We start from the raw sequence: 18,256 nt of genomic DNA, 5'->3' as shown, positions 1-18,256 counted from the left end.
GCTTTGAGTATTCAACTGTAAGTTATCACTGTACACAAAGAAATAACCCCCACTTTCCAAACCATCTCTATTTCTCTCACTCTCAGCATCTGCTGATTGTCATAGTCATGGTTGTTATCTTGGTTGCAATGGCCTCTATCTTGCCGGAATAACCTCTGTTATCTTCACAGTCCCTCCTAGTTCATTTGAACTGTGCTATCATTTGTGCTGTCTGGCAAATTCCCTCCTCCCGCATAGGGCTTTGCAATGGCTGTACGAGTAAGGGGCCAAAAGAGAGGTGGGATGGGCTTCAGATTGGGACATCATGTAGCCCAAGAGATGGCTGCACTGTGTTCCTTGGCCTTCATACGCAGCGCAGCAATGCTGGAGGACTTGCGGTCTGGATCGACATTGAGGTCATAGCCATTGATGCCCCCACCCATCGTGGGACCCCCAAACAGACTGCCCATGTGTGTCTGCCCCATATGACTGCCCCCTGGACTGGACACACCCAGGAAATCGGGGACACCTCCAGGGCCATGGGGATGAGGAGGCATGCAGGAGGTGACAGAATCACAGGGCACTACGCAGCCAGGAACTGGTGAGGCTCCGCTGCTGCTTCCAATCCACGAAGGGTTCTGGATCTGAAGGTGAAAGACAGGAGGTATAAGAGTATAATGGGGAAATCAAGGCCATATTCTTTGTCCCCCTGGCCGGTAGTCGGCTGAAGTTATTCTCTAAACACTGAATCAATTTAAATGATGCCAATAACTTTGGTTGACTCCCAATTAAGTAAAGAAATAGAACAGAATAGAATATGAAAATAACATGATTCATCCTAAGTTTTCCATTTAAATAATATTTATAATAAAGGGGACTTATGCTCCTTTTTACACAAGTTAATATGGGGGATTAAGGGTTAATTATGGGGATGGTGGCTCAGGCGGTAGAGCTGGTGGTCTAGTGATCTAAAGGTCGCTGGTTCGATCCCAGGCTCCTCCTGCTAGCATGCTGTAGTGTCCTTGAGCAAGACACTTAACCCCTAATTGCTCCTGATGGCTGCGTCCGTCAGTGTTTGAACAATTGTAAGTCGCTTTGGATAAAAGCGTCTGCTAAATGACTAAATGTAATGTAATGTAATGTAATATAGGTCTCTGAGGACCCCAAAACATGTCTTTGAAGTTTGTTGCTGAGATACCACTCAGATTATGCATTCGAACTATTATATCATGCCTCTATAATTATAGGGTCACACCGCCGGCGACGGTGCTGCAGCGTGAAGCCAAGCAGCTCTCGTCTCGTCGCCGCATGGTCACACCGCCAGCGATGGGGCTTCTGTGCCCCTGGCTATTGTGGGTGCGCCAAACAATGCAAACCTCTCCCTCTTTCCATATTTAATATACTGTACATTTTATAGACAGATGGTACTGTGTGTACATTTTTTTAAACTAAAATGGTGTACCTGTTTACTTCTCAAAATAAATTACCTCTAAAAAAAAACTACGTAAATAATCTTGCCATCCTTCCCTTAAAATATTGAATTGTCCTTGGAGAAACATAAAATTACGTGTTCCTTATATTGTCAAAAGTTTAAGGGACATTTTTCATTTAAAAACAGCCTAATCATGAACAATTCACAGTCATCTGGGCGTCCATTTCTGAAGGATCAGCTCCACTGAGAGTACATCTTCTCTCCTATTGGCTATCGCTCTGCACTGCTCATTTGCATAAAATTGAAACCAACTTTCCTTGTCGCCGTGAAGCCGTCAGCTTGTTGCTGGTCATCGCTCTGCCATCCGGATGAAGCTGAGCTCGGTTTACAATGCTCAGCCTGTCGCTTTGCCGCGCCCCGTCGCCAGCGCTGTGACCCTACCGTCACCCTCTTATTCCAAAACGGCTGTTTAAGTGGGAGGAGCCACCCTCCCGAGGCCTTGAGGTCTGTCAGCCAATGGGGTTTGAGCACATAATAAGTGTTGCATTTCCTCTTACCTCTGTATTTACTATTAACCTTATCAGTCCACCAAAATCTGTTTCGGAACAAATTTGAGGTGAGAAATAAGTAATGCAGTTGCTGAATCTTCACTTATATTTGATTTTCAAGGCCTCATTTAAAAGTTTGTTCCGACTTTCGTTGCCAAACCGCGACGCACCGTGACTCTCAGACGGGAGAATTTTTTGTTTCATGTAAACGTCGGAAAATAAAATATTATAAAATGGATAAATATATCTACAATAAAAACACACAATTTTTATTGGTTTTGTTTGGCGAAACACAGCGGATGGGGTGGAGCAGATGACAATTTAAAGAAATCCGGCACGAGCTGACGTCAGCTCATGCTGAAAGTTGAAAAAAACCTTGCAAGCTGTGCATTCAGAGCGGTCGGAAGCCTCAGCGTTTTGTTCACGGGGATTACTTTGTCATTAGTTTCAAGATTCAAGATTCAAGATTTTTTATTTGTCACATACATATACATACTTCCATACATATATGCAGTGAAATGTAATGCAACGCACCCTTTACCTCATTTTACCTCATCATTTGAGGCTTTGGCCACGTCTAATATGAACATCCCACATTGAAACATCATATACTGTATATGACAGACAATAGGGAAAAGCATAATACATCCCCTTTAAGTTTCGAAGATCGGTACCTGGGCATAGTTCTCTGGTCTGGTAAGGAGGGGCAGCTCATAGGCCGTAGAGAAGTGTGTCCGGACCTGCTGCATCTGGCCAAAACGTTCCCTCTTCCTCCACTTGGCTCGGCGGTTTTGGAACCACACCTGCAAGGAAAACAGTCCATCAGGAAAATACCTCACACTCTACACACAGTACTTCTGAGGAAAAACTTGTTCTTTTTTTATTTCACTTACAAATCACATATCAATAACAAACCTCAAGTATTTTTTCTGCGGAAAGCAGGACCGTTACGGGTGCCCAGCAAAACAAAATGAAAACCATAGAAACCGAGGACAGTGGAACCTATAAATTCTGTTGCACATGAAAGTCCGGTCTTGGGTTTAAGACTTGACGTGTCTTTAAAGTGCCGTCCGTGCAGAGCTATTGATGTGAAAACGCTGGGTCTCCCCTGGCTCGGCCTGATTCAGCTCCTCCCTTTGATACGCAGGCGTCTGCCTCCCTTTACTCTGCCAGTGCCGACAGATCCACATCTGGGCCTGTAGTCATTCATAAATCACCAAGCGAAAGGTGTGCTCGCCCCCACATGTCATCACGGCCTAACACCGTGGGGGAATCCCTCGGCATGATACATTAAAGAAAAGGTTAGCGGCCGACAAGATATGCGTTCATTTTTAAGTGTTTCTTGGTAGGAAGGAGAATAATAATTACGCATGTAAATGTTAATAGGTACAACTTTGTGCTTTGTCTTGGTATTGGAAGACAGCTGTGTTGAACTTTGTTTTGCTCCAATAGTCTCATGATCAACATATTGATGCCTGGGAGACAAACTGGCAAATGTTCAATAATAGACAACATTTGATGTCGTATTATGTCTTCATGTAAACAAATTCTCTGGAGAGTAGAGGGAGGTAGAGTAGATGCCCTTGCCCCCTCTCTTCTGGAGGAACAACATATATTCCTTTTGGAGCAAACGGGTTTGCCAGGATGAGGATTTGATGTTTGCCTGTGACGTCGTTGTGGACTATGTCGTTAATTCCCTACCTAATTGTTATTATGTTTATGTAAAAATGTCACGCTATCCTTCAAAATGTTGAGGAATTGGGAGTTGGGGGGGGGCTTGTGCAGGGCAGTTGTCAGGCAACTCCAGTCCAATAATTTTACAAAGGCCAAATGCAGCCCGGTTTTACTGATCCAGTATACTGCAAATGAGATGACTTTTGCAAGGCAGTGCTGCCCAAGAATTAAGTCATGTCATAAACTCATAAAGTGATGTCATAAAGAAAAAATATTCAGTTCTGGGTACAACACAGTAATAATAACTATTATATAATATTGTGATTAATAATGTGATTAAACTGTAAATAATAAATGTCATACATTTCCGCCTAATTAATTTATAACTGGCTTCATATCTAAAATGGGTTTTACAATGAAATTGACTACAGTAGTTTACATCTAGATAATTTTTTTACTCTGGCATAAATTTTAATTGTGCCAAACATTTTCTAATGGATTTGGTGACTTCATGTTGTTCTCATGCTAATATCGCTATCTTTAGCACCAATAAATACTCACTCTATGAATATGACCTAAGTGTATCACTCTGAAATAATATTCAGCAAAAAACTACAATATACATGATAACAAACATTTTTAATTTTATTTAAAATGACCCCAAAATAATGAGCTATTTTGATTTCTTCAGATGATTTTTGTTCATACAGTATCTCTAGGAATCATAGAGTAAATGGATATTGAGCGATCCACATAGTTACAGTATTTATTTGTTGCTTGTCCACATTATCCTCCCAAGGGGAAAGAAGAGGCTTCTTCAAAGAGAAAGAGAGAGCTTCATCACAGGGGCTGAACTTGGATCGCGGGATGATTCCCAGCCCAATCAGCTTGTGGTTTTCACAGTCCCTGACATGCAATTTCCCCTCACTCAACTCACTTCAAATCCCTTTTCTCATCAGTTTTCTTTTCAGTTCTACAGTACCAACACACAGTCAATGCAAAGAAATGCATTACATTACAAAGAAATAATAGCAACGTGAGACAATCTCAATTTCAAATCATAATGTATATCCGGAGAGCATATTATGCAGAGGTGGACTGTACTGAGAGTTTGTGCGGAATCTTATCATGTGGGATGAGGTTGAACCAAGCACCGTAGAATGCACTTAAAGCTGTCATTCTGATGGGATAAAAGTCAAGTCAAATAAAACAACCAGAAGACCGTATATGGCCATCTCTGAGACGCATATAAGCCGCTGCTGCTCGGGAGAAAGAGGCTGACGCAAAGAAATGTCCTCTGACTCCGAAATTCCACAGGTCAGCTGGTGAGATTAGAGGACGGCCCACCCTTGCAAAGTGGTAAACTGATAGCTTGGCTGTGGCTGAACCCCAAAGTCAAGGTGATGGGTTTTTGCCCTTTGAATTATATCATATGTTTTGAGGAGCTTTGGAGTGTATGATATGTTCCCGTGGGGGATTTAAGGATCTACTATTGTTTAAGTTTGTCAGGCCATTCTGCTGGTTCCTTCATGTGATCTTTGCTGATAACATTGCAGCTATTCAAACATAACTCTTGATACCAACGGACCTAATTGTAGTAATGCGCAATTAAGCTTACGTTGTTGCACAGATATTCTCGTTTGTTAGTGAGGTTCATTAAAATGATCTATGTGGGTGTAGGTCTACAACCGCATTAGAAGTAGACTGTTCAAGAAGTTAACAAGGATTTAAAAAAAAAAAAACAAGAAGGACAGTTGGCAGTGCCAAAAGGTGGTTTAGTAAAATTGCCAGACCATGTTTTCAAATGGAAGGTCCAGGTTATTGCCACTGCCATAGCAACCATCCATCCTTCCAATAACACTTTTTTTAGTCACCAAATCACTGCCAGCTCCATAGAAGTTTTCCTGTCGCTGTGCATGAATTCTTTTTTCATTGCGAGGGTGGACAAGCGAGTTGAATCACTTCAAGAAATACAACATAACGAAAAAGCAAATTTGATTGTGATAAAGTGTGCCATCTCGATGCTAATTCCGTCTCTTCTTCTTGTTTTCCCACCCCCTGTCCAAGGCCCGCCTCTTTTCTGCTTCTTCTCCAGCCTCATTCTCCCCCCACCGTCCGTCTCTCCGTCTCTTTCTCCTCCCTTTTAAGTCGGCGAGGGGAAGTGGGGATATTGGAAAGTGAGATGGGAGAATGTTCAAACTGGAGCTTGTTTTCATTTCATGTTTAATTTCCTGATGCCTAAGCCCTTGGCTTTCCGCAGCTAACCCCTCTGACCCTTCAGAGGCGTGCAGACTAGCACAGCGAACCAACAACACACCAAGTACACACACATATACACACATATACATAGAAATATATTAACACGCTTTTAATGTGAAAAGCAAGTGCGTTCCCATTCGTTTAACTAGAGCTCACGCTCACACTTATTACACCAGACTTGTTCTGACAAACAAATACACAATATGCCAAGCACATGTGGGTAGACCTTCTCTGGGTTACAGGGTCCTTACTGTGTCATGTTTCAAGAGGGTATGATCTGCGCTGCGCTGCCTTTGAACGGCAGTAGGATTGAGACACAGGCCACATACTTTGGAGGAGAGATCATCCGGGGAACATTATGAAGTAAGATGTGTCCTTTGCTGCTCTGTGACTCCTATTCCCCAAACCCTGACACTCAAAACAACTTTCACCAAGCTTGTGGTGTCTTCACAAAAGTAGCTAGCATTCTTTTCGACCTAGGCAATAGCTGTCATCATAAGAAACTGTAAAACAACGGGATGTGATCCCAACTTTTTCCCTGAGAGAGAGAGAGAGAAAGAACTATCAAGTTTACGAAGTGCAACCAGTTGCTATCCTTGTTTATTTCACCCGGTAGACATCTGTAAAGAAGGTCGCTCCGAGCTCTCAAAGCTTAGAGTGCTCGATCGGGATGCAGTAATTGCCAAAGATGTTGACAGCGAAAGGCAGCTTACAGAGCCATTAAAGAGCTTTATTTATGCTCCAGAGCTAGTGGGCTGAGGGAGGGAGAGGGAGAGAGGGAGGGCAGAGTGCAGAACTCCAAAAGCGGCTTTGAAGTCCAGCCGTCTCACCTCATCTCTGTCTTCCAGGACCATGGCGATTGATAGACTGCCGTAGCCGTCACTCAGACAACCAGCCCTCTCCTCCATAAAGAGAGGGAAGTGTACGGTGAAGTTCAAGTCGGAGGTTCAGGGCTAATTGTACTAAATAAACTGGTGGCGATGGAAGTCACAGATGTGATTATAGAAAATTGTCAACTTCGCCAAGACATTAATTTCAAATCGAGGGTGAAATTAGAGGACCTTGACATTGGTATTTTCCGTTAAAAACATCTGTATTTTAAATTTCAATGGTTATATTCCTGGGATGAAAAGGATTCAAGGGTACTTTGCCAAACTTTCTTTGCCCTACGGTACACAACAAAAGGTTATCCCTGGACTATGTCATGACGGACCTTCAGATAAAATTGTAGTATTTAGTCTTGATTGCATGTGTATTTGGGGTACGGTTTAAAACTATGGGTCAAACCCCACAGCAACTTAACTGAGTCTGCTGTTTTCCTGTCAGACGTGCTAGTTAATTATATTCATCTGTGGAATAGATAGGTCTGTGTGAATACAGCTTCAATGTGCTTATTTTACTGTACCACCACAAGACCAGGCCAGGTTCTCTGTCCCTGACTATGTCTTGGACCAGGCCTGGAAATTGAAACTGGCATCTCAAAGTGTGTTTTATTCCCTTGGCAAATAGCTTTGATGATTTTTCTTTTTTTCGCATGTGTTTTCCCTTCCGATGTTGTGCGGTAAAGGAGTCTGTACATAGAGGTATTGGGGAGAAACCCTTGGCCTCTGACCCTTCAGCAATGTCTGCAGCATGTAAAAGTTAATAGCAGTTAGTATTCCCTCTGTCCCACCCATCCCACTCTGATGTGAAACTGGCAGGCAGATAGAGAGATTGGGAACAATGGGCTTTGCTGTCTGCAGTTTGGAACAATCTCTGTCAGCATACCATTCCTAACTCTTACAGCCCCAAGTTAGTTCTTCGAATGAATATAGACATGCAAACGTTGAGGATGATACTGATTAAGCTCCATCCGCTCCAATCATGGTTTTCAAGCAGTCAAAGGCACTTTGTATGGGTGCAGACCTCACCACGCAAGTTTCATTTTTGCTGATATCACAAAATCTGCTCCCTTTTGATATGGTACAATGTTATACGGTAATGTCAAACTTAACAATGCTTTAAGGTTTATCATTTCTCCAAACAACTGAGACGTACTTACTACGTAAAATTATGGTTACATAGAATTATTGTGAAATTCCAATTTTGAATATGAATAAGTGTTTGATTATAATTGTGTTATTCAAATGATATACTATATATTTATATTTCTCCAAAGTTTAAATACCCCCCTCTGTTGCTTTATCTTTCAGTTTGGTCCCAAACCGGCAGTACTACTCTTTACAGACTCTTCATACATCTGGATTATCCAAAAACCTTTCGGGGCTTTGTATGTTATTTGTTTATTTGCAGTTAAACATATGTGTCTCCATCCCCATGTAAACACCATACCCCTGTTTGTGTAATTCCACTGTCCTCACCTGCACTCGGGCCTCTGTCAGGTCTGTCCTGAGAGCCAGCTGCTCACGGGCGTACACGTCTGGGTAGTGCGTCTTCTGGAAGACCTTCTCCAGTTCCTCCAGCTGGTAGCTGGTGAAGGTGGTGCGGTTGCGTCTCTTCTTGCCCTTGTTGCTCTCCACCTCGCTCTTGTCCAGGGGGCTGGAAAGGTCCGATCCGGGTCGTTCCTGTGGCCCCTTGAGGCCAGGTTCCTTGAGATTTAGGTAGCTGCCTTCCATCCCAGGGGGGTCACCGTTAGAAGGGCACTCGGACTCTGTCAGGCCACCATTGTCCTTTGCTGTATGGAAAAGGGGGAAAAAATGTTTCCATCATAACAGCCGTGCTTGAAGGTTTTAATTCTCTGTGACAATGTGAGAGTTTGTTTGATGTTGATTGATGGCGGTTCTCAATACCAACAATAACATACGAGTATGTCGTTTTAATAGATTAATGTGGTTGTTATAAGGACTTATTGGTATATATATGTATATATATTGGTATTCACTGTAGCTTCTGCTGAGTTGTTGAGTCTTTTTCCAGTTTTCTTGTTTAGTGTAAAAGGATCTAGAGTCAGTGCTGTTAGTCGCATCATGGTCAGGCCTTTTTTCCTCTATTCTAAATCTGTGTAGCTGTTGGCTCAGAACTCACAACTTTAAGTCTTAATTTCCAAGTCAAGAAAACGCCTGTTCATAATCACTTTCACATCAGCGACACAAAATGACATTAATGTTAAGCTGACATCACCTCTGTCCTGTTATATTTCAGGCTTCAAAGGCCTTGTCTGTGTGGAGAAAGTCTATAAGTAGCGGAGGCGAAACGTTCTTTTTCTGTTTGAAAGGTATGTCACTACACATTGGCGTTACCGGTGACACAACCCCCTCTAAGCCCCTCTGCCTGGTGGGAGTGCTGCCCTCTGCCTCGGATTTCTCAATCACGCCACCTGAAATCTGAACCACACAAAGCCTGCTCCATCTCGAACCGTGTATGGCAGGCCTTGTGTACCGGGGCACCCGCACTTCCGTGGACCTTCGCCTCCAGGACGTAAACAACATTGTGTTTGTCACCTCCAATTTTAAGAGCCTCCATTTTTGCGACAGACCTCGCTCTGTTCCTGTCAGCGCACGCTAGCCTTTTTGTTTCCTTTTAGGACATGAATAAAACTGGTGCTTCGACTTCAATAAACAAACAGCAGTGTGAATAAATAAGCTGAAGTCCCCTGGTTGTGGGCCAGCTCGAACAGGGTGCTCTGTCAGGCTCTCTGTTTGCCTTTCCTGCGCATGGGCATGGGGTGCCTCCTGTCCTGGGCTCCTGGTTTGGAACCCGTGCATAATGCGCGCTACAATATAAACAACCTTGCACATGACATTGACATGGACCTGGTCCAGTAACATTTGTTTCTGAGTTAAAGAGTCTCCCATGATTAACAAAATATGTATATATATATATTTGCGCGCTGCTTTGGACATTTCTTTTCCTTTTGTCACTAAGTATTTTTGTAATGGTCAGAGCAATAAGGACCTCGTGTCACGCTTCGATGCTCAGTTTGTCAAAGCGGGGAAAGATGATGACTCATTATGGCGCTGGTGGCTTTTTGGGTCGCGCTGTTCAGCTTAGTACGATGACTGAAAAGTTTTAGAGCGATTCATTTAGGCGGCGGCTGTCTGCAACATGCAAGTTTGTTTTCGTGGATATGAATGCCGTCAGTAAGTGAGGCCATCGCTCCGCTTTTAGGTCAGTCAATTTCTAAAACAACCTGTCTGTCCATTGGCTAAGCTATAAGCCAGACTTATTTTTCCTCATTTTGAGAAAATGTATTTTAAAGGCCATGGAGTATAAGTTTCCTTTAAGGCTTTTGATCCAACAAATAATTAACTGAAATTGGTAGATGGGCTATTTTACCGGTATAATTGCACAACTTCTTTGTGCAAATGCACGCATGAGCCCATGCCCGTGTGCTGTGAGTAGCTGTCGTGATGTGTGACCACGAGATCATACCGCATAATTTATTTAATTAATGAGTTTGTTCAATCCAGGGTGGCCAAAATCCATAGATTCAACACGAAAAGTATACCTTGGCTGGTAATTGTATTTTTTTTTCGCTCCACTGAAAACTGCCCTCTGTTTGGGGGTTATGAAAGTGGCTTCCCTATAGGCAGCATGTCTGGTGTTGATATGTCCATAATCATACGGTACAACAGCCCTCCCTCGCTCCCTGCCTCAGACCTCAGACCTAATGGAACAACACAGCTCAGCCAGCTGGAGTTCATGACCTCATATCGTTGTGGCCCACCTGTCAGACCTCCTCACAGTCTTTGGTAGGGCAGATGTTCTGACATCATCACCCCCTACTCTGGCCTCCTATTCTGATGCGTGGTACTTTTTTCCAGCCTAGGGCAGAAGTATGGCTGCAATGTGAAGAAGCAAGACAGTTCCTGCATGGCATCTGTGGGAGAAAATTAAATTATGCCCCTGAGCAAGGCATGCACCCTGAGCAGCCTGGGCAAAGGGGTCATCTGGGCTAAAGGGGGAAGAAAGGGATTTGAGGGGCTAGTACGTAGAACTGTTTTGGCTCGTTATATTTTTCTCCTGCTAATCCATATTACCGCTTATTCCTGAGGACTCCAAATCAGTGGTGCCGAGTGAAAGAAACGTGTTTCCCTAGATAGCTCTGGTAAAGCAACCTTCTTGGCTCTGAGATGCTTGTGTTAGCTCAAATCCTTTGCCACAAATATCTTCCAGTATTCCTGCATGCTGAGCTGTCTTTTCTGTATGCTGTTTTTGAAAACACAGCCTTCAAACACTTTTTTTTTCTGATGGGAGCCAAGATTCCATTTTGCTGGCTACAGCTTTTGGCATTTATGACAGCGTATTTTCGACTGTAGCTCCTCTTCAGTGTTCCTCAGCGCAGAGAAATACACAGAATGGCATTCGCCGATGTTGTCATTTCCTTAAGCAATTCTGTGACATGCAACAGACCTCTCCAGTTAGGGAAGGTCAGATATTTACTAGGGTCAGCAATTGAATCACTGCTGAAACAGAAAGAAACATCAAAGTGTAATTTAACTGGTTGTAAAGCAACAGGGCAACCTCTCTATTTTTATGGAAAGGGATGGGGAGGGTCAAGTAAAGGCAAATAAAAGAAACACTATAAATTAGTAACCTGGGAAAGGGTTAATGACCAAACACTAAATAGGGATGGGAATGCTTTTAAACTGAGTGGTCTTAAACGCGCTCTGAAAAAGGTGAGAGCTGAGCATTCCCGTTATCACCCCATATATGACCAAATAAATGAGCAGCGTCCCATAGGCTTTCTCCAGGAACATTTGACCCTCGATGTGTTGCTGGTTGGCAGCCATGCCTTTGTCCAACTTGTTCTGATATCTATTCAGGTGAGGCCTCCTCAGAAGCGTCTCAAACAAGGAGGCTTCTTTCTCATTGGAAGAGAGGCTCCCAGATGTTCCTGAGGAGAGATCAATGCCAGCAGCTCGCACAGGAATGCAGATTCCGTGGGAAACAGAGAATGTTTCTGTTCAACCTCAGCTCCTGATAAATTGAAACATTCATGACCTCACTATGCTCATGAATATATCTAGGCGAGGATTAATATTGTAACAAAGTGGGCAAAACTATTTGGAAAGACTGACATTTGAATATATTTTTGGGAGTGAGAAGCTCTACTTACGCTGCTTAGTCCGACATTTTAAATTCTACAAAGCAAGAATATTAGATGACTTGCATTTAAATGGAGGAGAAATATTACAAAATGTAAAACACTATTGTTCGTATTTGAAATTAATCTTCTCATGCAAAAAACAATCTAAAAGAATTGTACGTTGCAAACTATACAACTTGTAAACATATGCTGTAAACATATGCTATATGTATGTGCTTAGGGCCAGTTTTATACACACGTTATGTGGATGTATGAAACTATAGTTTGTATGTGACATGTATGAAATTTACAAAACATTTTGTGTGATTATAACGTTTGTGTGAAACCTGTATAAATATCATAACCATATTGACAAACATACATCAACATTCTATGTACACATTCAAAGCGTTTTACAGTAATACAGTGTATGGCTCGTGGATTTTCTTAAAGAGATCTGATCAAATTCAAAAAAATGAATTTGAATGATATAATTCTTGTTTTGACCTAGCATAATTTGGAGAGAGTACAGTAAGTAATTAACTCACTGTCCTCTCTCCAAATTATGCCAGGTGCCACGATTTCCAATAACCATGTTTAGGCTTGTTGACCAAGTAAAAACTTATTGTGGGCTAAAAAAACTCTACAGGGCGTCGAGAATGTCACTTGGTCATAAGGTTAACAAAGTAATTTATGTTGGGGGGTGAAATGCTTTTTGTGAGTACAAGACTTGCAATATTCTTTGTTTATGGCTATTAGATCATGTATCCAAGAAGAAACCTAAGAATTTCCTACCGCACAGAGCATCATCATAAGAGCGCAGTCGTGTACTCCCATTGCTTCCTGACACACCTTGCCTTTCTGCAGGTTTCATCGCCTCTAAGTTGGTTCATCCATCTCCAAAAATGTGTTTACATTTCGAGGTTTCAGTTTTAGCCAATTATAGTGTTTTTATTTTTTTCACAGGATAATGCCAGATTACTATTTGCATGGTGGTGTGCATGCATGCGGGGGCCCTGATGAAGCTGAGATTGTTCCTATTAAGTCCGGTGATAAACATCAGGGATGGAAAGATGAGATTCAGACTGAACGCTGCCACCTGGTTAAAATTTCTAAATTGCTTCTTTTGCATCTGTAGGGTTGGGGGGAGGGTGTGGAGCGTCTTCCCCTGGAAGAGAGATGACAGGGAGAATAGGCCAAAGCTTATTCTCTCTCTTTCTCTCTCTCTCTCCTCCTCCCTTCCCCTGGGTCTTTTTCTTTTATACCTGGCACAAAATAGTATAAATGGTTACGGACCAGAAAAAAACCCCGAGATATCTCACAAAGTATAATGTGGTGTACTGTATCTGTGGTGTATACAAACAGGTATCCCTCTGTTTATGTTCATTTTTATTTGTGCGCACACTTTTTGAAGTAACAGCCAAACCAACAATTCGGCACATTAAAGGAAACCTCCAGCCAATTTCACGTCCTGCCTTCCACCTCTAATTTTCTCCAAACAGAAAATAAAGTTATGCTTAGTAATTGAACCTCACGCGTTTGCAGTGCCATGGCAACCGCCACGAAACAAAGCTGATACTCTCCAACTTAAAAAAAAAATAAAAGTGTATATAATGAAGAGCAGTGACTGAACTTAGTGAGCTTTAAATTAAACTGTTGAGGTGTAGAATATTCCTCTATAGATAGCTGATGAGTTAGTCGTGGTCCACAGCCATCTCGGGGCTGTCAGTCACAGAGGCCGGACCAGTGTCCGGGGCAAGTTTTATTCCACAGTGAGTGGGCGTGCCAGCTTGGATGACTGAGTCACTTAGACTTAGATTTACTTTGAGAGTGAGCGACCGGTCAGGATAAACACCGTCCATATATATATCATTATTCATTTGACTTATCGTTTGGTTTTATCAGTTATTACTTTACCTCGACGTATGGAACGCTTCGTAAAAGAGAAGATACGTTGAAAAATGTATTGCAATTTTCTTATTGATGGTTGTTGTTGGAGTTTATTATTGCAGTAGAAAGTACCACAGAAAAAACATGAAATAGCTCAAAATTAAAGCAACGCTAGAGGCAGCCCTTGAACATTTACTTCTTGGGTTATCGTGATGTTTAACCATCATATGATGTATTATAGGCTTTTATTATTATTGTATATTGCAATTTAGATTTCTCTACATACCCTCTGAGATTAATTGCAGGTCTCTCTTTTTCTTTCTTTCTTTCTTTCTTTCATTCTTTCTTTCTTTAACACTTTCCCCTTTTCTTTAAATACATACTATACATTAAGAACTATATTTGACGGAATTACTTCAAACTGCTATTTTTTTTTTTTTTTTACCTTGTTGCTCCTTTTTTTTTTCTTTTTTTTTTTTTTTTCCACATAAACAATTTGAAAACTTTGTTCAGCTGTGATGACCACGCTTCACTTATTTTTGTTAGAGCACAAACAGGCTTTGAAACAATTACCACTGCAAGTCCCAGCGTCCTCCTGGACAGAGCTGGTGTCCTGGTGTCTGAGCAGCTCAAGACCCAGACCCCAACACCAACCACAGGCTTAGAGAGGCCCAGAGCCTGTCTCCACTGATATCAGAGCCAGTCTGGGCTGCTGCTCCACAGTTGATGCTGTGTATACTCTACTCTGGAGGCCATTTTCTTAAAATTGCAATGCCAATGGTAATAGTTTAAATTAAATATTCATGGTGTGTCATCAGTCAGCGTATGTAGTCAGTTTATCAAGGAATGAATTTTGCCACTTGACAATGTTTTCTAATAGGCACACATCTGAAAAGCTTGTTTATGTACACCGCCTAATTTTACCCGCCGAAATCCTCCCCTTTATTTCTAGATCGCTCACATCACAACCCAAAGGGAATAGCCATTTTTGACGATGGGCTTATTTACACGGGATATTGTTGAGACGGGGTTATGTAAACCAGTCCCACTTTGTCATCTCAGGGACTCTCCGTGGCTTTGGAGAGCTTGTGTTTGGGGAGTATGAATAATAACTATAGGAGCCAGTAATGCACATCTGCCTTAGATTAATGTGAACCTCTCCTGCAGGGCTGACCTGCATTCCTCCGGATTTCTGAGCACTTGGTCAGATTCCGTGACTTTATTTCAGTCATCTCTGGGTGACAAAGGGAGAGTGTCGTATCCTCGTCCCGAGAGGACAATTTAAATTTGTTGACATACAGGAGTTAACAAAACCATGCACCTGATGCATTGTAGTTTGGGGATATGCTGCTACTATGCATGATCTGACATGATTATCTCTCTATGGTAAACAAACTGTCCGTGCTAAATAAGCACCACAAGCACCAAATCAGTTTGAAGTTTTATCACATATAAGGCTTTTTGTCTGATCAGGGACATTTTCTAAAGAGTTCAACTGTTAATGGACAATTTGGTGTCAAGGCTCTACTACTATAAAGTATTAATAGGATTTATATTCTTAAAAATACAAGTAAAAAAGTCCAAATATATTCAATTTCATTTGAAGAAATCTAAAATATTTTCTCTGCTATGTATTTTCTTTCATTTTTTAGGTAATTACAACCACTGTCATGGCGGTCGTCCTGCTTTTTGTTTTAGTGCAAACAAACTGAATGAATAATGCTTTGCCTCCAATGTGAACATTATGACAGTCAGAGTTGAAGTTGCCACACAGAATCCTCCCTTTGGACGTGGCCTCGCTTTCTGTTGTGATGATGCAGATAAACCATTAAGATTGTGCAACATATCCCCCCATTGAGGACCACACAAAACAACACAAGCCTGTTGACGCCTGAGGCTTTGGCCGGAGCCCAGCTCGTCTTCCCCAGAGACATGATGCCTTCATCTGGCTGCAGCGTTTTAAATAATACCATCGCACTTCTCTCCTCTGGGGGGGATGTGTTGCATTTAATGATACTGTTCAAATGTCTCCGTCACTGCCAAGTCAGCTCAGTGGAGCGCACACAAATCTTCTGGAGGCTCCTCCACAAATCATGCTGCTCAGTCACTACTTCACCGCAAGTAAATAAAGAAATAAAGGAAAGCCTAAATGAAGGAATATACATGCTCTATGTACTCTATATATATATATATATATATATATATATATATACTGCGTGTGTATATATATATATACTGTATGTATGTATGTGTGTGTGTGTGTGTGTATATATATATATATATAATATATATACATATATACTTTATATATGATTAAACATTTTCTTTGCATTTTATAAATTGTGCGCTTTTATTTGGCACAAATGATATTTGTGTTTTCAGCTTTTCTAAATTCTAAATCCCCCACCGCTGACAGTGGATCCGGAAACATTAATAAAGTGTTTGCACCTTTGTCCGCCGATCATCGATAATTATAAGTGAATTACTTTTGTTTATTCAGGGTTTTCAACATAAAAAACGATGTAAATACGAGCGGTGGCTTTGGGTTTGAAACATGCATATCATATGGCACTAATAAATTCCACGATTTGATCGGTAAAATGTCAACGGGTTTTTAGAAATGTAAACGAATGCATCAGACTACTTCATACTTTAACTTAATAAAACACACATTTATTAATTAACAGTATTTATACGCTGTTCCGGCCTTTTGGCCCTCAAATGATAGCGTTGACTGTGCAAATCCTTTCTCTATTACTGCTGCACATTGAAGTTTATTATATAAAAAAAAAAAGGTTGAAAGCTTTTCGACCTGTCTGTTAAAAACATCATCATTCATTTGAGAGATAAAATTTAAGGCTGCAGATGATACACGTGAGAAGCCCTTGGCCCGGTGGCTTTGTTCGCCGCGGTGCGTGTTGTGCAATGAACTTGGAAAATAAATAAAGAGAATAAATAAATCCCCAACGTGTAAAGGCCGCCTATTAAAACCAGTATTTCGTTATAAAATATGCATATGTCATGTTTTACAGAAACATAATGGGTCGCGGAATGCGAGTGTTCTGCCGTTTGTTTGTTTTTTTCGCGCATGTGCCCGTTTCCTCGACGTATTTTGGGATAAAACACGAAGGCCATCCCGCCGACCCGACCTTAACCTCGGGCGGTGAGAGGAGTTCGTTTCATACCAGATAAACCCGCAGACTGCGGCGCTCCGTCCGTGGCTCCGCGCGTCCGGGTCGCTGGCTGCGCGTCTCCAAAGACACACGGGCCAACGCGTGTCGTCCCCTCTGTCGTTCATTAATACTCACGGGGTTTATTCTCCGTTCGACACGGGACAACCTCTCCGGTCGGACTCACCGTAGCAGGGAAGCAGCGCTCCGTTGTGTCCGCCCTCCGGGTGCAGCTTGGAGCCCTCCGGGGGGGTCTTGCAGGCTGGCCGCTGCATGAAGAGGTGGTATTTGTTGAAGGTGCCCTCTTCCGCGCCGTCCAACGACTGGCACTCCTGCTGGAAGGGGCTCCGGGACTTCTCCCCGTACGCCTGGCCCTTCCCGGGGAGGAACGTGGGGCTGTATTTGGTTTCAATGGTTTGGAAAGTCCTGAAGGAGTTGTTGCCCTGGAGGTCCCTGCCGCTCTGCAGATCCCTGGCCGGAGCGGCGGACGAGCCGCTATAATATGAATCCATCGATGTCATATCGCAGTATGAGACGCACGTATCTGCGTTCATACCTGGAGAGGAACAACAACAACAAAAAAAAGTTAAATTAAAAAAAAAAAAAAAAAAAAAAAAAAAAAGATCCGAACCGCGTCTTCGTCTCCGTCTCGGGACTCGGGTTGTTCTTCCCCCAAAAAACTCTCACGGACTGACACACTCACGCACACGCACCGTTGCGCCGCCGCATCTGGGATCGGTTAGAGGACGAATCAGATGGGTTTTTTGGGTTTTTTTTTTTTCCTCCTTCCAGAGGCTGGAGACCGAACAAATGCTCAAAGCCCCCTGAAGGTCTGTCGGGGTAACGGAACGCCCGGGTCAGGATGGAGCCTTCTGCACGCACGGAGCCTCTCCTCCATAGATGTGAGGTCCGGGGCTGTCCTCCCTCCGCTATCCCGCCCGGATGGGAGGCGAAGCTTTTTCTGGAAAACACACGAACACATGACAGTAATGTCATTATGGGATGGATATAACCGCTTTGATATGCGCAATTTCACGGCTGCGCGCATTAGATGCCCCCCCCCCCCTCCCCCCTTCCCGCCCCCACCCTCCCATTTTCTGATGAAAACCTGACAAATTAAAATCCATCCAAAAAGCATCGAGCAGCTTTATCTTTGTTGCTGAGAGGAATTCAAGGAAATGCGTTGAAGGCTTTCAGTGTAAACTGAAGGACCCGAACGAGAACGCTTCTTGTGATGTGTACTGGGCTCTACATACAAGTTATTAGTTATTCAAAT

The 18,256-nt window shown here is 42.6% G+C and overlaps 1 protein-coding gene across 1 annotated transcript; it reads right to left on the bottom strand.

The window, feature by feature from the left end:
• Positions 1 to 302: 302 nt before the first annotated feature.
• On the bottom strand, positions 303 to 17,534 carry alx4b (ALX homeobox 4b; the record flags this gene model as incomplete). Its single annotated transcript, XM_080003080.1, is given in 4 exon segments — positions 303 to 623; positions 2,634 to 2,741; positions 2,743 to 2,762; positions 17,168 to 17,534. Coding segments are annotated over 4 exon segments (816 nt in total).
• Positions 17,535 to 18,256: the final 722 nt, after the last annotated feature.

Source organism: Zeus faber, assembly GCF_960531495.2.
Source record: "Zeus faber genome assembly, chromosome: 6".
In the NCBI taxonomy this organism is placed as follows: domain Eukaryota; kingdom Metazoa; phylum Chordata; class Actinopteri; order Zeiformes; family Zeidae; genus Zeus; species Zeus faber.
The sequence above is the reverse complement of the archived record's forward strand: the minus strand, read 5'-3'. Positions and strand labels throughout refer to the sequence as shown.